Below are 22,510 nucleotides of genomic sequence, written 5' to 3'. Positions count from 1 at the left end.
TGCTCACTCATAGGGTTGCCAGGAGTAGGGGCCAACTCAAAGGTACATAACATATACAAAAGGCATTCCCTGTTGACATTTTTCAGTGCTCTTCTGTGGGTCTCAAGCAAAACGTTCTCCAATTTGGTCTCAAGTGAGGAAAATGCAACCATTAGGGTTCTGCTTCACCCACAGTGATTAGAGGCAGTGCTTTAACATTTGACACCTTGGGATCAAATTCTAGCATTTAGTGACTGACCAGATACTCTGCAGTCTTGTTAACTAAATCTATGAACACCTTTTAGCAACTATATGATTAATTTTCTTGCCAATTCCTTATAGAACCGTAAGGCAGTCGCTTCCCTTTCTTCCCTTGCACAGCCTTGTTATTGCTACTAACCAAGATTTAAAAGTTTTAAAGTTTACATTATCATTGTGAATAAATATTTCTGCATTTTCTTTGAGCCACTGGCAACCTATATAACCTCTATATAAGGAAATGAAAAACAAATGAATAGAGTGAAAAATAAAAGCAACTAATCTTTTGAGAATGACTTGAAAACTGAGGACAGTGACTTCAGTTTATACCTGCGTCTCCCCAAGCTAAGTATTACCTGTTTATTATTTGTTATCCACCCTTTATAAGCAACACATCACAACAGTCTTTTCTAAAAGGATGCCCACTCTTTATAACATTAGATCCTGGAAATTTTTTCAAAATCAACAAATTCGTTACTATGTTATGGGAGATTGTGATGGAAATAGCACTCTCATACATTGTTAGTGTAAATGTAAATCAGGAGAATTTCTTTTGGAAGAAAATTGTTGATATCCATCAAAATTTTAAATGTATAACCTTTGTTCTAGTAATTATGCTGCTCATAACTGATGTGCATATGTGCGGGTACAGAATAAGGTATCTATGAGGAAATTTTAGTCCATCACTGAGAGTGGTTAAATAAATTATGGTATATCGAAAAGTGGAACATTAATGCAGTCATTGGAAGAATGAAGCAGACCTATATGCACTAATGTGAATATCCGCATATAAAGTAAAAAAAGCAAGTCTCAATGTGTATAGTTTGCTACCAGTTTTAAAGAGGTATGTTTGTATAAATTTGCTTTAACATCTTAAGGATACACAAGAAATTGGATAATAGTGGTTACTTTGGGGGAGGGGAACTGAGGGACTGAGGATGAAGAGTGGAAAGGAGACACTTTGCTGTCTTGTTTGAATTTTTTTTTTTTACGACGTGCATGCATTTCCTTTTCATTGCTGACACAGTTTTTAAATGAATGAGGCCAGAGAAATGATAGTTATTGAGTAAAGTGCTCTTTGTGTCTAGCTCAAAGTCTTGCCCTTATCCAGGGATGGGTGTAAGGGATGCTATCGACTACTGGTTTACCTACTGGATTCATGTCTCCCCTGCCCAAGGCTTAACAGCTTTTGCCCATTCCAGTAGATAGACAACTCTGCCTCAAGTCCAATTTCTCACCTACTAGTAGGGGCAGTGGATACACAGGAGTCAAATGGTAGTCTGTTACTGACAGAAGAATGGCAAAATAAATCGTGCCTGAACAGAGAGACAAAGTGGAAGTCATCTGAATATGTTTGCAAAGATTTCTGTTCAGAAAGGTATGTAGTTTATTATTTATTATTAAATCCCATCCTAGAGGTCCAAAATACCACTAGGACCTTATTTAGGACCAAAATGTATGATCAAGAATGGCACACACCAAAATATCAGCTCGAGTTCAAATTCAAGATAATATTCCCTTGAAATAGAACCTCATATTAACTTGAAGTAGTCAGTGGTACAGCATCCTCTAATTTAAAGATTTTAAAAGAAAAAGATAATCAGAAGGCCCACTTTTCAAAATTGCTGCTTAGAGGCCAACAAATTAGCTGGAAGGGAGGGATAGAGAGAAATAACCTCTCTCCAGATAATCTACAAAGTCCTCTGCCACAAAAAAAGCAGATCCTTGTAGTTTTGGTCTCTTCCCATGAGATAATCACCACCTTGCTAAAAATGAGAAAGGCACTCCCCATCCCCCCACACACCATCCCCAAAGGGAAAAAAACATCCACCCAAACAGCTTCTACTTGTTTTTACCATATATTCCAGGAGTATATATGGGGTTTTTTGTTTTTACATTTATACAGTTTACATTGCTTGACCCATAAATAACACTCGTTTAAGATTAATAGGGCCATAGTTTTAAAGAGTATTTACATAGCCCCACCATGCATACAGAGCCTTTTTAATTGAAAAATCAAAAAATTGAACTTTTCATCACTAGTCAGTATAAATTTGACCATCTAAACTTATAAACCCTGACTAAAATACAAGCAATCATTTCATCCATAAATGCTGTTTCTGGTTCCCTAACAAATCTAGCATTGCAGTGTAACAAACATCTTGCAATTCAGGGGTATAAAAATATCAGCTTTAAAATCTGAACTGTACAATATGTACATTAATATTTGCACCGTTAAATTAGGAATACACTTAAGTCTATGAAATACTACATTATAAATAGCAATGTTTTTTTCGATCTGTAGCTGGAGCTAATACAACGTTTACCTGGCTAAAGAGGACTGAAAGGGGACAAGGTGGCCTCGCAGGATGGGACGCACAGTGTTGGCTAGGTCAGTGTGACCACGTGCATGCCGCACAACAAGACAGACCAATCAGGACCTGGGCCAACCTGGCGTAGAGGAACAACAAACACTATTGCTTTACAAAGGTAGCTGAAGTTCTCCATCTTCTGAAATCAATACCCTCCCCCACCTCCCCTGCGATCACCTCTCAATAGTTTGAGGACATTCTCTTAAGGATTGGAGACCAAAGCAGCTATGTAAAACTGTAATGCACCTGACAGGCACAAGATGTCACAGCAACCAACCTGGCACCATCCAGGGAGGGTAAACTGGAGAAATCACACCTTCCAAATGTTAATCTGACACTGTAAACAGCAGTCGGGGGCTCATTTACACGGGCAAAGCACTTTAAACTATTTTAGCAACTTTCCTATGGAAGAAAAAAGATATGATTCAAGGTGGTTAATGGCTAAGTTTAAACATGATCTCCACAGCTACTAGGTTAAGAAATAATACAGTTTTTGCCCTTGTGTCCCTTTTTCTTCTTGGATTTAGTCGTCCTCGGACCAAACTGAGGAGTAGGGAGTGCAGAAGTTGGACTAGAAAGGTCATCTGTATAGTAGGCATATCTCTGTGGCCGGGGTTGAGGAATCGGTTGTCCGAGAAAATACCCTTCTTCTTCTGAGTCGGAGGAGGACGTGGAGGAGGAACACCAGGAGTCATCATCCTCACCGTAGAGTCCCAGGAACCGATGCACTTCGGGGTTCTGCAGCGCATAATCGGAAGTGGCATGGGCATACCGTCCATAGAGGTCAGCATTCTGGATGTACGCTTGGATCTCCCGGGCACTTTTATTCTGTATAAATTTCTCATAGTTATCGGGGGTGTAAAGCCGCAGCCTGTCCTTGGGAGAGTATTTTCTTTCTGTGACTAGATTCAGGGCGTTGTCAGAACGGGACTTCCTACTTCTCCTGCGGCGATGGTGATGAGACCTGGATCCTCTCTCTTCAAAGTGGTAGACCCGTCTCCGAGTCCTCTCGCTCATCGGAGGCTGCCGGATCTCGATGTCGTAGTTTCCATTGTCAATGACATCATCTGAAAACTTGACCTGCTGTGGTCTGGATTGAGACTTGGACCTTCTGAGCACTGGCAGATGTACTGGCTTCTCCTCAGGCATGATTTTTTCTGGACACATCTCTGAACTTAGACTCTTTAAGGACTCTGCACTCCTGTGCAGCATGGAAGAGTTCAAAGTCCCCATATTGCTCATTTTCTCACAATCTTCTGCCTCCATTTCCTCAAAGTTTTGCAGAGAATACAACGATGGCCTCGGCTTACTTTCTCCATCTACCGAAGCCCCTAGAAGAAAAGCCAACACAGGATGTGATTCTCAATAGTCATAATATTCTGACAATTATTATGAACAAGCTACTGAAAGAAAGCATTTCAAAGAATATTCTCCCAAATTTGATATCTGATTAATGCCCATTAGGTAAAACTAACATGCATATGAATTTTGTCATTGATACAAGGGACACAGCCTCTCTTAGGAGTCCAGCTGTTATGGAGCCAAACATTAGTTACAACACATGGCATGAGCATCAGCAATTTAAAATCTCTTCATAAGAGTCCCATCATTAGTTTATTAACATGACATGTTAGAAGCTTCTGCCTATCAATCCATTAGAGCCAGGCTGCTTCGTCTGAATATCTCGCAAATCAGTCCCTTTCTTTGTACCCACAGGGCACCATTATGGTCCTCCTCTAACACCTAGGCTAGTCTTCCTCACTTTATACCTAGAATAGTGGTCAGCAAACCTCAGCCCAAGGGCCACACCCAGCCCACGGCGTATGTGTAAAGTTTCATCGGAACATGGCCGTATCTATTCGCTTACATGTTATCTGTGGTTGCTCTCTACAGTGACAAGAGTTGAGTGGTCACAACAGAGACTGCGTAGCCCCAAAAGTACTATCTAGTCCTTTATGGCAGAAGCTTGCCAACTTCTGGCCTAGACCACCATCCCGTCTTCTTCCCCTTCAACCCAGAAAATAACATCCATTTCCAGATTAATCTTATTTTGAAACTTTTCTCAAAACTGTTATTGTTCTCCTTTTTTTTTTATAGGACCCAGGCAAGTTAAGATAAATGAATATGTAGCCCAGCAGACTGGAAGTGACAATAGGGACTGGTGTGGACTGTTGTCAAGTGGGGACTATATACTTTCTAAAGGGAGCCTGTTTTTCAGCCCATATTGTCAAGGAACGCCCAGCCCTAACACTATATGTACCAAATGATGTCTATTTTTCAAACTCAATGTTAAAACGTCTAATAAAGGACCTAGAGAAAACGGGAAGTGCTCAATGATTGAGTCTCACCCACCATTCCTCAACTCCCCTTTATTGGAGGCCTTATCTCTAACAAGTCCAACAGAAAACAGGAGGGTCGTTGTCCCTCCTTGCCACTGCAGCACCTGGCACAGGGTCATTCCTGGCAGTGGGCAACCACTAAAGCCTTTCCTGTCTATACTGTAGTAACATAATCATTATGAAAGGACTGGATGTCATTATTTTGACGACAAAACTAGTTACGCAACAGCAATGTTTCTGTATCCAAAAACTTATTTGTTGCAAATGCGAGATTCAGGAGGGCTGGGTTCTAGGCTTAATCTTGCCTTTAAAAACCTCTGTAAAGAGAGGAGGGGAGGAGGATTGGGGAACTGGGAGAGTGGGGTGAAGGGTTAGAGAAGTACAAATTGGTAGTTGATAGTTGGTCACGGGAATGGGGAGCACGGCAGAGGGAAGGCAATTAGCATTGATATGATGGCTAGGTGGAGGGCCAGGGGAGGGAGGGAGAAATTGAGGGGATCGTTTTATGAACTATATAAAAATGTCTAACCAATGTACTGCATATTTGAAACTAATTTAAATAAATTAAAAAACAAAACAAAAAGAAAAACCTCTGTAAAGTTAGGCATTTAGCCTCTCATAATTCAAGTTTCCTCATTTCAAAAGTGCAATGATACATACTCTATACAACTCGAGTTCATTTTAACGAGAAAATGTTGATAACTGATATAAATGTGCTTTGAAAACATTAAAGTGAAATAATGTTATAATCTGGGTAAAAAATATTCAGCTATTTTTGAGTTATCTGTTGCTATAGGGCAATTCAGGGAAATACAAAAAATGTTATGCGCTTATAAAGTACACAGACTGATCTTAAGAACATGAAATTTATACAGCACAATCCAAAGAGTACACTATCTTTCAGAAACAGATGCAGACTCCACTATCCAAATAAATTGATTTCCTCCTCTTTAAAATAAGAGTAATTCCTTTCCAAAAAGATTTAAGATTTTATATATATATAATCTTACATATAAATGTGCACACACATGCATATGTATTTGTTTTGCTATGGTGTTTGACGTTTAACAGAAATTCCTCCTTCCTTCCCTTGTCTACAGTTTTAGTGCTGAACTATAATTTTCAGAATAGACTTTTTAGTGGCTCTTTTTTTTCAAATACCACCTAATCTCTAGATTACATACCTGTGATGTTAGACAAAGCCAAAGAATCCATAGAATCCCGAACACTCTGCTCTGGTTTCAGATCGGACAAACACTCCAGGGAATCTTCATACCACTGTGTTTGATCATGATTGTATCCTGAAGCCCCATGGTCCAGATCCAACTCCTGGAGCCTTCTACTGCTTGCAGGGCCTGGGTGGCTGCCATAAGCAGAATCTCCCAGTCCATCTTGTGACTGTGCCCAATACATATCAGATTGGTATTTTTTACTTGCAAGGCTCTGGTTATTTTGCTTTAACTCGGTCTTATTTTTAACCATGTTCTCAGATATCCAATGCTCACTGGCTCGAATATCTATCTCATTGGGTTGCTGCTGAAAGAGGCTTTTATCACCAAACTTGAGGAGGAGCTGCGTCATATAATCTTCATGCTCAGCCCATTCTTCGGGGTCTTCTGGGGTTTCATGCTCTACTCTGCCTTTCCAGAAGTCTTCATTGACAAAACTCACTCCCTGCCTGGAGAGACTCAGATCATCCAATTTCCGAGAAAGGGTGTCGTCAGCATTGCCTGAAAGGCCAGGAAACTTGTAGTTTAGAGCAGGGGACAAAAGGAGAGACTGTCTACACTGATCCGCTGACCGACTGCTCTTGCCCATCCGGACACTTCTTCTGGAGTCTCTTGATCGAGCAGACTGAAATGCGGAGTCGGAAGAATCAGAGGCATGGACGTCTTCGCCAAGGCTGCATGTTTTTGAGCAATAAATCTGACCTTGTTTGGGAAGGAAGGGACACCCCAGCAAAGAGGCTTTACACTGGGCACAAGAAAAGCAGGCTTCTGTAGCATGCCAGTGCTGCCCATCGTAGGTCATCTGTGCATGGTCGACACCTGTTTTGAGAAAGGATAGAATAATAGATTATAGTTCAACCTTTAAACAAAAGAAAAAGGAACAGAACTGTGGGTATGAGGGAACTCTCAGGTGATGGAAATGTTCTGTTTCTTGACAGCGTTGTGAATCCCACGGGTACAGTTCTGATTATTCACAAAGTCTGTATTTGTGAATAATCGTTCAGGGACGTGCAGAGTGGTGAACAATCTGAGTCCACTGACACACACATTTCCAGGTGAAGGCAAACAAGGGGACGCTCTGCCTTTCGTTTCAGCCCTCAGGCTTTAATCCAATGGCATATTTGTGGTCTACTTAGTTTTCTTTGGATTTTTGTGTTTTTTGTTGATTTTGCTGTTTAAATAGCCGCCAAGCAGAGTGTTGAAGTGCTGTCTAGTGTTCTTAAGTGCAAGAAGACTGTGATGTGCCTTACAGAGAAAATATGTGTGTTAGATAAGCTTCGTTCAGGCACGAGTTATATATAGTGCTCTTAGCTGTGAGTTCAATGTTAATGAATCAACAATATATGTGACCAGGGACTCACAGGAACCTATCCCTGAATTTCCCCCAAGAGCAATGGTTCATTATTTGATAATTCAGGTGAATTTATAGAATATAACTCTTCAAATAACAATTAGAATTGACATATATATATATATATATATATATATATATATATATATTTGTCGAAACTCATAGAACTGAAATATTTAAGATCTGTACATTTCACTATATGTGAATTATACCTCAATTAAAAAAATACTAGATAATCACAGACTAATGAGAATGTGACAGAACAGAAAGGCCGGGCTATGGACTTACCAATATGCTCCCCACAGGTTTCACAGTACTCGGCGTAGAGAGACTCAAAACAGCCACAGCAGAATGGGCGGCCATCCTTCATGATATACCTCTGTCCTCCTAGGACCGTTTCACACTCAAGGCAGCAGAAGTGTTTCATGTGCCAATGGCGACCCTCGGCTTCTGTGCACTCATCAGCAAAAATTATCTTTAGAAAGAATATGAAACCACAGGATGACAGAAAATCATTGTGAGCTATTTTAGAGGCCAAGTCACTCACAGAGCTAACCTCGTTTCCCATAGCCTCAAGCTTAAATCTAACTCGATTTAGCTATGAAACAACAGCAGATATTGGAAATGTGAAGACAAACTAAGTGCTTGTTTAAACCTTATAAATGTCAGACATTGTTGCACACCTGAGACTAATATAATATTGAATGTCAACTGTAATTGAAAAATTTTTTAAAAGTACCAAAAAAACAAAATCCCAAAACAGATTTCCACCTTGGAGATTATTCATTTGGTCATTATTTTTGCTCCCTAATCCTACTTTGGGGGCGTAATCCAGCTAAGAATACACTGACACTGAAATAATTTAGTGGCCTGTGTTTTAACAGGAAACTTATAAAGATGTCTGTAGAGTCAACACAGTTACAGCTATCCTGATGCTGGACTGTGTGAACAGCACCTGTGTTGATACTGCTTTGTTTGATCTGGTGGCCATCTCTAGGTTCAAGACCTAATTTTTTATATTTTTGATTTCAAAAACATTTCAAAGAGCACATCATTGAAAAGATTTAAGGAGAAAAAAAGAATAAATGCAATGAGGTACCCTGGAATGGATCTTGGAATTGAAGACATTAGTAGAAAAACTGTGGAAATCTGAATAAAGCCTATAGTTCAGTTAATGGTATTATGCCAATGTTAACTTACTAGTTTTAATGCATATACCATGATTATGTAAAGATGTTAACAATAGGGGAAGCTGGGAGAGGTATTTATAGGCGCTATCTGTAATAGCTCCAACTCTTCTGTGAATCTAAAATACTTTTAAATAAATATCTTAAGGGAAAAATTTCCTTTCACATCACCATCCCTTCCCACATACTCCATGGGTAACCACTGTTAACAGTGTCTTTCTATACCATTTCGGAGTGTATACAAATTTGTATACAATCTTGGTTTGTTCCCTTTATTTAACAAAAAATAAGATCATCTACATTCATTTCTTGCAACTTGTTTTTTTTGTCACAGTCCATCAAGGACATCTTACTTATCAATACACAAAAACCCTTGCTGCCTTCTCTTTATTAGCTATATGATATATAGCTAACATTCCATTGTATGAATACACAGGGTTATCTTAAAAATATACAAACGGAGCAAAAGCAGGAGATAGTTCTATTTTGCTTAGATGTGAACAGTGGAATATTGGCTTATTAGAAGCTTATTTTTTTCCAGTGTTAAGGGATGAACTTTTTTACCTCATCACATGCTGAACACCGTGGTTTGAGCAGTTCAGCATGGTGCCTGCCACAGTGAATTTTTCCATCCTGATAAAAATAGATGAGGTCGACCAGCAGCTCGTTACATGTGAAGCAGACAAAACAGGATGGGTGCCAGCATATTCCCGGGCCTGCGCGCGAGGCAAACACTGCGATTTCACCTCCATTTATCTTCAACCCACACTAAAAACAAAAGGATTTGAATTTAAAATGATCCTTCTTTAATGACTGGATTCTCAGCCTTTCCTACTTGACACTGAATCCGAAATTTGTCAGGAAAACTTTTGTTTTTGTCCTCTCCTGTTAGTGATTAAGTAGCTCTTTAATGCTGGATTATGTGTGATTCTCAACTGAAATGAACATGCCTCGCATAGACTTCCACACTAGACTGTTTCTAAGGATGCTTTCATCTGATTCACATTAAGAGTAGTTTTCCTGAGCCAGCCTCCTGCTGGATACATTTCCTACTCTGAGAACAGCCAGTACGGATCTGAATGTCTTCATTATGTCTCTGCATTTTTTGAACACTAGGTGTACCCTAGCACCTCCCTCCATGCCAGGATCCTAGGAAAGGCAGGATTTCGCCTGATGTTTACATAAGGGCAGACTGACTCCCCCTGTCATACACAGCAGCGTAGCCAGTTATAAACATTAACCACCATTTAATAAAAAGCTAGGCTGCCTTTCTTTCTCTTAGTTTTTGGAGGCTTTGGGGTCCGTGCCTATGCTAGCCCTGTCACTTATCCCCCAGCTCACTCCATCCGCATCACCACCACGAGCCACTCATTCTAGAAAGAGCTACCTGCTCACACACGGCGTGCATTACTGCTCTGGACAAAAGTTTAATCGTTCCTCTTCCAAGGGCTTCTTTCTTCCGCTGAGCACTGAACACCTGCAGCTCTTTTTTCTCCTCTTCGCTCAAAGACTGGCAATACCGCACCTTCACAGAAAGGAAAACAGAAGCACACTGGCACACAGAGTCTCCCTCACCCGTTCTTCATGTTCAGAGTTAGAGTTTCAGGAAAGAAAACAGCACGTTTAGATGGCCCGCCCCCATGACTCCCCAACTTAAAAATGGCACCATACATGTAAAATGACCCCAGGTCTTAGAGCCTCTCTAGCAAAAGGGAAATGCAATTTAAAGGAACAGTCGTTTCTTTCAAATATGAAATGTTTAAGTTAAGCTCTATCAGCAGACACTAAAAAAATGTAAGACATTAACCTTTCTACGAAAAGTTTAAACTTATTAATTGCCACTTTCACTCTATATTCTACAGGCACTCAACTGCAGGCCTGAGCTACCATAAAGCATTGAGTCTGGATGAAGGGGCAAGGCAAGCTTAGGAATCTGCAGGCTCCCAGTGATTGGTGGGTGGCTGCAAACGCAATAAAAACCAACTTGTGTTAAGTTTATTGTACTGACACCCTTTTCTCTCTTAAAGAATGGAAAGCTGTATTCTCCAGCCAAATTTTAACTGAAGAAAAGCAAAAGAGAGCCATAGCCAGTGAGAAACTAGGGTTTTATGAGAGGCATCTCAATGCTTGGTGTTTATTTTTTTAGCCTCCTGTTATTTTACCTCATTATCATGTGGTGGCAACTGGTACAAAAGCTGTTTAATTCGATGTTTCTCTCCAGGGCTATTAACATAAGGAACCTTTTCCTCTGGTAAGCAAGCAAAATAGAGCTGGATCTGAGTAAGAGACAGAGAGAGGGACATCAGCATACAGAAAGTGAACATCTTAGCTTATTCCATCTTAAAACGTTACGGTTTCCTTTAGGTATAGGGTTTGGCCTCTTGTAGCTAATGAGAAGACCAGCTGAGCCAATTCAGCACAACTGTAAACCTTCAGATAGCTAGCATCCAGCTGCTAAATTGCTCTTCAGGAATGTAATTTGTAGTGACAATAAGGGGCATCATAAATTACACGTCATAAAATATGCACATATAATGCCACTATTCCTCAGCCCATCTCTGAAGAGTCCTGGGTAAATGCTGCAAATGGCCACACAGGCTGTGTGACACTGTCCAAAATCCAGCCACTTCACAAACACACTGAATTTGCTATCTGAATTTTACATGTTACAAAGACAAACGCTGTTCTGTTAAACTTTGTAAACTCTCCCCTTATCAGGTTCTCTCCAAGCATCAGCTTTCTTTGCTTCCGCGGTGCTATTTTCTAAATACCTGGAGTCGATTTCCCCCAAAGAAACTGGAAGGGAGCCATATTGAGCGATACCTGGTACACATGTGTTAATGAAAGTACATTTTGAAGGAACTCAATTTTTATTTTATTTTTTTCTGTTATATTTAAAGGACCATCCCTTAATGAGCACTGCAAAGGATACTGCAGTGCTGAGAAGGAGTAAAAGTGATTCAAGGAAAAAAGATAGAAGATTAGGGAACTTGGGTCCTGTCTGCTTCAACATCTTCGTCTCTCACAAAACCTACCCCACCCACCATAAGCTGCAAGAAGGGGTTCTCTATTAGTTTTGTCAAAATATCGCTTTCCTAACAGGTACACCAGCACTGCAACCTCTCCTCACCATATCAGCTATGGAAGCTTTGACTGTTACAAACACTGACTGAATACCAGCTACATGGATGCCAGGTCCTGTGCTGAATAAGGGCCCTGGGTGAATAAGGAGCCCCTATGGTAAAAAGAGTTCCCGTTATACAGGGAACAACCATACCAGAAGCAACCACGCACCCTTTTATGCCAAACTACGCCTTGGCCCTTATACATAATATCTATCATGAGCAATTTTTCACAAGTTCATCATCATAAAGATATTAGGAAAATAAAAATAGGCATATGGAAAGCTCTCATCTTCCTTAAAGTAACAATATAAACAAAGCACAAAATTAGCTCTTTAATTTTCTTCCCAATCCACACTGTGTGGTGACAGATTCTTTTACGTGCAAGGTTATCAAAGGTCAAATGTCTAAGCAGTAACACTTCAGATGGTTTCTTACAGCTCTGTATTTCCTCTCTTCCAAAGCAAAAGTATTGCTGAGAAATGGCATGGAAACTTCCTCTTTTATTACCTTTTTGTTGTTACTGAAGTTTTTAAAAAGGTTAAACTCCTCTCATTCTCTCCTAAGGGACTTGTCAGAAATCCACATAATAAATGTATATGCAGTACTCTGTATTTCATTCATTAGAGGGAAAAAAAAAAATCCATATAGGGCTTTTGGATCCAAGACTACAAAAAGGACTGAAAACTTTCATTGAGAAACTATGACCTTAAAAAGCAAAAATGTAACACTATCCAAAGAAGAGAGGATGAGGTGGATAGCATGGCAGTATGGCAGTAATGTTCTACAGATTTTTTTTTAATTCTTTAAAAATCTTAAATCTCATTGAAAAACAGCACACGTGGGATTAGGTTTCTACCTGCTCTGGTCTAAGGCCTGGGGGGACCCAGGCATACTCCTCCAATGCGCAGCCAGAATCATCGTCTGATGTGGAACTTCTCTGGCACCCGAAGGCGAGTTTGCTCATTTTGGGCTCCATCTCCAAAGGCATAATAAAGTTAGAAAGCCGGTTTTCTCAGTCACAGGACATCAAACAATGGCTGCTGTGGACAACAGAAGCAAAAACAAATCAAAAGCCTGAAGGCATCACTCATACCCTCCAGGAGCTTTTATTGAACTCTTGTTTACACACAGCTGGGACCAGAGAAAGTACCCAAATTACTAGTGTCGCCACCCTCAACCCCCAGACCCCATGAAACTTAAAAATCTAGGGCTACACAATTTAGAAATAGCTCTGTTACCAGCTGAGTAATTCAGAAAAATGCTACCAAAACTACTTTAGTTATAGCTGTCTTTAAAAGGTGCTTCTCTATACAATTATCCATTGGAAAGTTTCTCAAAAAATTTGCTTTGCTGACTTCCTAACTTTCTCTGTGAAGTCCTATGAGTTGAAGAAAGGCAAGTTTGGGATTGCACCTCCTCCTGCCTTGCCCACAACTATGTACCATGAAAAAGGCTCCAGCGGCCTGACTCAGCTCCCCACATTCGCTAGTCGATTTTCCCAACTGAGGCACCGCTGCCTGCACAGAATGGGTCCACTGGGCCAAAATGCTTACGTTTCAAGTTTCTAATAAAGTTTTGAGAGACACTAAATTTAATTTACTCATTGAGTAGAAATAGCAGTTAAATCCTTACACAGCACATTAAATCTACAAGCCTTTACTATCTATGGGCTAAAGTCAGTCAGATGTGATGGATGAGTTCCTTCAACAAAAAGGGATTGAATCCAAGCACTGAGTTAAAATAAAATACAATTCAGTGTTGATTTACATTATTAGCAGGCGTTCATTGAGATATTATGCAGTATCTATTGTGTGTGACATGCTCTCAGCCTGCAATTGGGCAAAGAAAGATAGAAATCTGGCTCTGAATGAGAAGACTCCTCAGATGAAGGGTTATAAAGCTGTCAAGATTAATAGTCTCTGCCCTACAACCCAGGAACTTTGTTATTGCCATTTTATGTTCTTGGAGGTTTCTTCTGATTTTTAAAAATCACCCCTCATCCCAAGGCCCTAAGAAGAAACAAAGATACAAAACTTCCAGATTCAGATGCAGCTTTCTATACTCACCCCTTTCCCTCCACCAAAAAAAGAAAATTATAGACAAGTAAGCAAACCAATTTTTAGAGAAAAGGCTCAGAGAAGTTAAGTGACCTGCCCAAAGTCACACAGCTAAAAGCCAGAGTCCACACTATGTGCCTGACACATCAGACTTCCCAAAACACTTGTCTTAAAAAATTTTCTTGCTTGCTTAAACAAGTAGAAAAAACCTTTCAGCCTGAGACTAAGTCATTTCTCAGTGACTATCTAAATGCAACTCTAAATACCTGAGTATTAGAAAAAGCTACCTATTAAAACCTATGATTATTAAAACTTATGGTTTTTCTTTTATAAGTTACAGGACAAAAAAAAAAAAAAAAAAAGAAAGAAAGTTATAACAGTTCACAAATGGTAGGCCAAACATCCAATAGCTACAGTCTTTACTAGCAGTAGGAGCAAAACCACACAGTAGATATTATTCCAACTAATAAATTTAACTTTCATTCACCCTGAACAAAAAGTAAAGATGACCTCACTTCCTACACTACCATTGGGAGGTTATGACCATTTAAACAAGTTATCATTTCACACAGGTGCAATTCATTCATGTCTTGACTTACGAAAGGCTTTCTAAACATAGGTGCATTCCTCTTACTCGCTAAAAAAACAGATGTGTTAATGAAAGTCAGAAAATTTCTGGGATCTAGTCTTTCCCTTTTGTTCTAAAACACAAAAACAAAACCAAACCTCCCACATGTCAAAGGAAGAGAACTAGAGGTTAAGAATTTAATTAGTAACTCAAAAACCTCCAAGAGAATGGGTGCCTTTAATGCAAATTTAACCTGAATCGTGAAACATGTATATTTGTCCCTTGACAAACCTGGCTGAGGAGGGAGACACTAAGGTACGTACTCTGTACAAAGTTACAAATATCATAAACATTAAATAGAACCTAAAACTTAAATGTCATTATACTATAAAACAAGAGAAAACACCACAAATTAAGGCAATCCATGGATTTTTCCAATGTAGCACAAAGATGCAGATTGCAAAAGATCTGACTTATTTCTACAGCTGTATTCCTTGATTAGCCTTTTGTGGAAAATGTACAGTAAATTACTATCCTGATCAAGGTAAATCAACTTTAGCACTAAAGGCCACCATCCCCCTCTGCCCAGTCTTCTGGCCCTAACTCAAGCCTCCAACTCCCACATTCCTTCCAGCCTTTCCACAAACTCCTAAGGACTGTCATTCATTGACTAGTACAACTGAAGGAAGATGAGTGGCAAAGTCATTTTTATCACAGGCACAGCTTTCAGTTTCATATGTTGGCACTCTGACAGCTAACATACTCCTTTGGTTTTCACCTGTTGGTGTTATGGCCTTTAATCACCATATCAAGCAACCCAATGAAGGTGTATCTTGCTTAACAGAGGAGAAGACAGCCTGAGTGATTTGCCACAGGTCAACTGCCCAAGATCAGTAAGTTAACAAGCCGTGGCCTGTGATCTTTTTTTTTTTTTAATTTTTTAGGCAAGGCAACCCTTGGCTGACCTCACAGATTGCAAGGACCTTGTCAGCTTACAATGCCTTATTTTCTTTATTTTTTATGCCTACAGCACCTGGTCTTCTTAGGTGGTCTCCCATCCAAGTACTAACCAGGCCAGACCCTGCTTAGTTTCCAAGATCAGACGGGATCGGCTTGTTCAAGGTAGCATGGCTGCAGACTGGGCCTGTGATCTTAAACCCCAACAATCCTGCACTGCCTCCTGGGGGTGAAACCTGATTGAGCCAATCCCCTTTTCTTTGGTGAACCAGCCATGCTCCCGCACCTCAGGCACGCGAAAGAGCAGAACTGGATGGGAGACAGCCTGCTTTGTGCAGAGAAGGCATTTTAAGAAGCACAGTCAAAAAGGTTTATAAAAATTCAATGGTCTTATGAGTTGCTGATTCAGAGTTTATTCTTTGGAGAAAGCCTCTTTTTTTCTTTATATCAGAGTGTAATTACGTAAAATGACAAAATATTACATTTATTAGCAGGTTCTCAAAGCTGACCAAAAAATAAAAAGTTACACAGCATGACCTCTACTTACCAAGTTGTAGTAAGAGATGCTACATTACCACTAGCTACTGTTTTTCTTTATCTGATAACAAAAAAAAACTATTTATATAGATTTTTTTCTTTTTAAAAACTACTTGTAGCTGTCAGCAGACCCAGAAAGTATATTCTTAAGTATGTCACTGTCTCATATGAAAGCAGTTGACTGCTGAGACTTACGCTTGTAAAAATATTGAAATAATAAAATGGTAAGTAAAAATATGATCTCACAAATGTCCCTTACATAGGCATTTACATTACTATATGGCATTTGCTTTGACAGCACAAAAGAAAAAGGGGAGCCTGGCCATTACTTATGCTCTGGATCAGGACGAAGTCTCTCCCTAATGATGTATAAACATGACTGTGTTTGGTCTCTGCCAAGATACCACCTTTTAGGCCAAACATGAAACCATAGGTGAATCAGATCTAGTAGAAAAATTCCACTACTTTCATTCCCAGGTGTTGTCTCTTAAGGTTTATCACGTGGGAGAGGGATACAGATAAGGTTTACAAACGAGCTCAATTACAATGAAAACAGAATTATCCAAAGTTGGGATTATGATATAGACTAAAACATTTTTTCAAGTTTGAGGGTTTTTATTTTTTTGCAGAACTACTTAGATGGACAAGAATGGCCCTGTGTATTATTTATTTTGTATTTTATTTATCTGAAAATTTTTATTTTGATGTAATTTCAAACTCCAGAAAAAGGTGCAAGAATAAGGAACTCCTATATAGCCTTTACTGAGACTCACTAATGGTTTACATTTTGCTTCATTTACTTTATCATCTTCTTCCTCATGAACATACACATACACACTTTTGTGGGAACCATTTGAGACTGTGTATTTTATGCATTCTCTTACATAACCACAGTTAAATATATTTTTTAATAAAATGTTTGTGTAAAAAATACCCCCAAACAATGCACAAGACATCATGTTAAGTGCTGGAGATAAATAGAATAAAAAGAATAAATAGAATAAAAAGTCAAAATAGTTCAAACCATCAATATTCTGTGATTACTGAGAGGCAGGTTTATTATCCTGGTCCTGAAATGCTATAATAAGCTGAATGAACTTAATCCCACATGAATGACAATTATGCACTAACCAATTCTGTGCTAGGTCTGTTCCTGTTAAAGAAATGGTCTGGACGTAAATAAGTCTCAGAATGCAGGGAAAAGTAAAAATGGTTTTCAGGGATGAGTTTGTTCAGTTTCCAAACAGAGTCTGACCATTTAAAGAAATGTGTAGAGGAAGCAACACCTTTAAGATCAAACAACACCATCAAAGAAGGCACTGAGGTCAAGCACAGAGAACAGGTGTTTGAATTAAGTTTGAGTAGGTTATGAGTTACTTGCAAGTACTACTTTGAAGAGAAGACTAAAAGCCGACTACAAGAGTCAAGGAGAGAAATGAATGACAAACAAAAGAAAAAGGCATGGACACAAGGGAGGAGAGAAAGCAGCCCAAGGTTGGGTGTGAAGAGATGAGATACTTTAGTCTCAGAAAGACTAGGAATATCCTGGGAGTTACTCCATGCCAGCCACGCAACACAAAGTGGAAGCATTCCATTTCCTTCTTTTGTCCTTTCTCTCACGTCTTCCTTCAAAATAGTTAAATAGCTACTTCTCACCATTTAAGAAGACTCAAAAAGACAAACTGCTCTCAGATGCAGGACTTCTCCATCATCATATAATTGTCAAGAGAACATCTGACCCAAGGGGCAGAGCAATAGTTAGGGAATGGAATCTGGTGCTATCAGCATTCAGGAAACTCAGCCCTGAAGTCTTCATGCCTTTGACAAGCTACCAAACACCTTGGGGCCTGGTTCTTTACAATGGCAACTATTTTTCTTTCAAGGATGGTCTCAGGATATATAAGACTTTTAAAGAAAGAAATTATCTGAATATAAAGAATTGAAGTTACTATTAACGTCTACCCATTGGCATTACTTCCACTCTGACTACATAGATTTTCTTGAAGCTGACCAGAGAGACATCTGGAATAAGAACAACATGTTAATAAAAAAGACCAAAGGCTGACATGTGAATTTCATCATTTTTTTTTTTTTTTGAGTTCAAGCAGGCTCTAGTTTTCTGTGGAGCAAACGATTTTGACAAATTGTTGGCCTTGGAATCAGCTTCTAACCAGTCTCTACATAAAATGTCTGACACTAGTATATATACAGTGTACGCACACAAGTATGCACACACGCGCACACATAGCATGTATAATGGTCTACGGAGCATGGCAGGGTCTTTCCAGTAGTCTCAAGTAGAGCAACAATGGTAAGCATCCAGTAAACGCTTGACTATAAGGTGGCACTTGATCCCTAAATGAATGAGCATGGCGTCATTCATCCAATACATTGATGTAATGAGAGGTTCTTCATTAAATTTACTTTCCAGATTCATTCACTCCATTCATTCATCATACATCCTTATACTTAGAGACCATTAGTGGATGGTTCTGAGAAATTAAAAAAAAAAAAAAACAGCAACCCACAACTATTCTACTAAAAACCAGCACTTCTAATAAAAAGTATCCATTGTGGTAAGAATGTTTCCAAATTTTATTATATATCCCCTTGCTTTCTTTAATGGTGGCATGTGTGTGTAAATTATATGTAACTTAGGTTTTGGCTGATCATGTGTTCTCATTCTGAGTAGAAAATGAACAGTAGAAGAAACACTGGCTTCAGGATTCAAGAAACAGGAGTTCTAATCCAGCCATCCAGCTGGGTGTGACCTTGGAACCTAGTTTCTCAAGAATATGAAGGGTTCGAGGGCTTTCTCACGATGCAGAGCTGATGTCCAGAGCTTTATGGTCCAAGATTCATGACTTTAAGGTGACTGACAAATTTTCATAGGTTTTTCTTCCCCTCCCTGCTCTTATGTTTGGATTCCTGCTACTTCAGTCTGTTCTTAAGTAACCTTTTCCCTCTCTCCACAACCAGAAATCTTTTTAAATTTGTTGCTTTTGATATTCTGTAAAGTAGGCAACTATTCTTTGAAAAAGTTTGTCTAAAAGTATATAAAATTATGGTGTGGACGAGGGCTTAGGCATTCCTCACATAAGCACAGTAATCACTGGTTAGATAACATATAGTATGTGAAGGTGTTACTCGAACTGGGTCAAAGATAAGTTTTGAGTCTTAGGTGATTGAAAGGTGATATACCAATATGGAAATACTACATAGGCAAGTCAGAAGGGAAATGAGAGTTTGAGGGGGGTTAAAGAGAACGAATTCAGTCAGATATATGTTGAGGTGATAACTGTACATCAGTTCTGGTATGGTTCCCATTATTCGTCATTTTCTCGGACCAAGTCACCAAATCAAATCAAAATCATGCAAATAGAAAACAATAATTTCCAGTACCTGCCTTTGAAAATGAAGTCTAAGGTCACACCCCTAATTACAAATACTTTTCTCAATGGAATCCCACTCTAGTTCCTATGTGAGGGCTACCCTGCCATGGTAGGATTTCCATGAAAAAGTATTTCTCGTGTAAACATGCCTAAGGGAGTTAGAAATCCTTTGATCACCAAAAATCAGAACAGATACTGATTTGTGAACATTCACAAATCAGTTGGGTTAACATTCCCTAGGGGGCCCCTGCTGCTAAGTGCCATCCATCGCACCACAAACCCCTTAACAACTTCTTTGTTAAACTGCTTGTTAACAAGAAGATGCAAATCACACATACCCAATCAATAGCTACTGATTCTTCCAGGCTAAATATACAGGTAAATTAAATTTAACTAAAGGCTAATTTGGTATTACAGAAACCTGTAACACTTTCATTCTTTTCAATATACAATACACAACCCTTATGACTATATATATTTCTTTGTTTATGGTGTCATTATCTGAAAACTTCAAAAAAAAAAAGCCTGAGACCTATAAAAGTTATAGGTCAACATGATTACAATCAAGATTTGAATTTCATAGTAAAGAGATACTAAACTGTCATCTCTAAACTTTTCACACACCCAAAGAGCAAGCAATGCCTACGGTCTGCTAAAGAAAAGTCATTGCCAACAGAGCACACAATTCAATTTTACTTATATTGAAATGAACTGTAAAGGTAACTATAATAAAAATGTTTTTATATAAAATTTTTAAAATAACATAATAAAGGTATCTGAAGACACTGCTTGCAAAACTCCTCTTTACTAACACGACTTCATACCAGCCAATTAGTGGCATTAGGCCATGTGCCCTTTGGCAGTTTCTATATTTTCCAGGTAAACCTCCATCCAACTTGTACATTTTTCCAACAGCTGAGTGGCCTGTATGTACCATACGACTGCCAAGAAACTATCCATTTTTCCAAGAGGAAATGTGTACTCTGCAGGGTTTCAAAGCATTCTAATTTCATGCACAAATACATTCCAGGACAGTAAGACAGACTGCCTAACAAAAGGAGGAAACATGATGACAAAGCATGGTCTTATGCCAGAGCTACGCTTTTGGGGTCGGGTTATTTGGCTGTAAACCGGTATATAAAGACAAAACAAAAATGCATGTTGTGGTGTGAGGCGGACAACGCAAGGCACTGTTCTAATAAACTCATTATTTTCCATAATGGGGGACGCAGATCTTTTCTCAAAATCGTGTTCCAGTCGGTCGCCTATTGATATTTTGAATTTCTATTTTCAACGGCGGCCCAAGGAAACGGCAGCCAGACTTGACTCCAATGTACACACAGACTCAGGTTTCACCCTGTCACCTGTTGGCTCCTGAACAACACTCCTCTTTGTGAAACGTACAGCACTCATTTGAAACAAGTTTCCAGAGAAAACACTTCAAGAAAGTGTTTGAGAAGTCACAAGACTCGAGTTGTAAAAACAAATTCCATACATAGTCTGGTTTATACTGACATAGATTAATGTGAAAACCCAACCTTTTGAAAAAGGGGTCGGCAGGGGAGCTCGAGAAAAAGGATGTCACCCTTCTTCGGGAAAATTCAGCGGCGGCTGGCTGTTGAGGCTCGGCTGGGTCATCCCATGCCCGCATCAGGAAAGAGGCACCGTGGAGCAGGCGTCAGCGTCCCGAGCGTCCCGCAATCCCTACCCTCCGCGCGGCGGTGGCGGCTCGAGCCACCAGGGGGCGCCCGGAGCCACCGGTCGCTACCGTCCCTCCGGCCCCTTCTCTGCCTCCCGGGTCTCCCGCACCCAGAGGCCGATCTCAAGACCCAGCGGCTGGGAGCGAACCCCTCCCCGGAGCCGACGGGAGGCCCGCGGAGAAGAGTCCTCCAACCCCTGGGCGGTGGAGTCGCCTTAAAACCCCTTCTTACCCACCTCCTGAAGAAAGCCTCGCGCCGCCTCTCGCCGCAGCGTCACCTCCAAGGAAGAGACTCGCCCCAAGGCTGGACGGCGGCATCGAGTGCCCAAGGGGCCCCGAGTCTATGGCCCAACTTCCGACAAGAAGTCCCCTCCCCGTGGGCGCACAATGACGCGCGCACCCCTGCAGCCCTCGGCGGTCAGTGCCAGCCGCCCGGCTGCCATCAAGTCCCGGGACTCAGACCGCTGGTCCCACCTGCGGTCGCAGGCAGCGGGGCCGAGCGCGGCCTGCAGCTCCTCGGGGTGCCTGTCGCAGCCCGCGCAGCCCCGAGCCCTACGGCGCGCGCTCGCCGCCCACCCGCTCTGCTACCGGCAGAAGCTGGCGGCCGGCGCGGCGTGGCTGCCGAAGGAAAACAGGGCTGAGTGCCCTCCAGGTCACCCTCGCCCACCCATTTCCGGAGGAGACCCCAGCAGGGCGGGGACGGTGGGGCGAGAGCAGCGAGCGCAGGGCCCTCATCAAACCGCGGCGGGCTGCGCCCCCTCTCGCGGCGCAGCGCGGGCCCCGCCCGGCTGGCGAGGGGTCGCCCCCGCCCCGCCGTGACCCACTCTCCCCCTGCCCGTCCTCCTCCAGCCCACTTTCGGTGCAACGCAGCGATCCTCACCCCTGCAGCCGCGACCAACTGCGGGGGTCCGGGTAAAGGTCCTACTGCTCCCCGGAGACCCTCTATACCAGCCGGCGTCGCTGACTCTGCTCCCTCGGGTTTGAGTTGCCTCGTCCAGGCCACTGCATCCCCCACGCCCGAGCTCTGCGGCTCCCCAGGATCCTCCACCGCGGAGAGAATACCCCACGTCTCCGCTCTGCACCGGGAGCCCGCCAGGGGCCGGCGATCTTCAGAAGTAACCAGAGCCCGCATTTAAAAAAGTAACCATTTCGCTTCCTGCCGGTCCCACCCTCCGCAGAGCGCAGCGGGTCGGCCCGCCGGCTCGCGATGCCGGCCCGGCTCTGCTCCCCGCTCCCGTCCGCAGGAGGCGCCTGCCCAGCGTGATCTCGCCGCCCTCTTTCCAGGAACTGTCACTGCTGACCGTGCCCCTGGCAGGTCTCCACGAGGTCCCGCGAGCACGTTCCTCGAAAAGTTCCCCACCCACTTGGCCAGCCTCGCGGCTCGGGCACCAACCTCCGTCCGCTGACTCCACAGCCGCGAGACCCTTAGTGAGGGGAACAGCTAAGAAGCAAATACCCCA

General features: G+C 41.4%; 1 protein-coding gene and 1 pseudogene across 4 annotated transcripts in view; both read right to left on the bottom strand.

Annotated features, from left to right (window-relative positions):
* Window positions 1-1,586: 1,586 nt before the first annotated feature.
* The window catches only part of PRICKLE1 (prickle planar cell polarity protein 1), a 97,211-nt gene continuing 76,287 nt past the window's right edge, over window positions 1,587-22,510 (bottom strand). The window contains exons 1-8 of one of the 4 annotated variants that reach the window (XM_039882265.1): window positions 21,931-22,275; window positions 12,697-12,880; window positions 10,878-10,991; window positions 10,103-10,240; window positions 9,280-9,483; window positions 7,817-8,003; window positions 6,133-6,996; window positions 1,587-3,940 (exon numbers count right to left, since the gene is read on the bottom strand). In XM_039882265.1, coding sequence (XP_039738199.1) covers window positions 3,084-3,940; window positions 6,133-6,996; window positions 7,817-8,003; window positions 9,280-9,483; window positions 10,103-10,240; window positions 10,878-10,991; window positions 12,697-12,828 — 2,496 coding nt within the window. In that variant the 5' untranslated portion in view covers window positions 12,829-12,880; window positions 21,931-22,275 and the 3' untranslated portion in view covers window positions 1,587-3,083. Of the gene's footprint in view, window positions 3,941-6,132; window positions 6,997-7,816; window positions 8,004-9,279; window positions 9,484-10,102; window positions 10,241-10,877; window positions 10,992-12,696; window positions 12,881-21,286; window positions 21,306-21,930; window positions 22,276-22,510 lie in introns of those variants that run through there. The other 3 variants (XM_039882267.1, XM_039882264.1, XM_039882266.1) reach the window with 3 other exon arrangements.
* LOC120618640 (uncharacterized) lies at window positions 15,487-15,604 on the bottom strand (annotated as a pseudogene).

This window comes from Pteropus medius, unplaced genomic scaffold (genome assembly GCF_902729225.1).
Source record: "Pteropus medius unplaced genomic scaffold, Ma_sr-lr_union100, whole genome shotgun sequence".
NCBI lineage: Eukaryota > Metazoa > Chordata > Mammalia > Chiroptera > Pteropodidae > Pteropus > Pteropus medius.
Note: the sequence above shows the minus strand (reverse complement) of the source record. Positions and strands in the feature narration are given on the sequence as shown.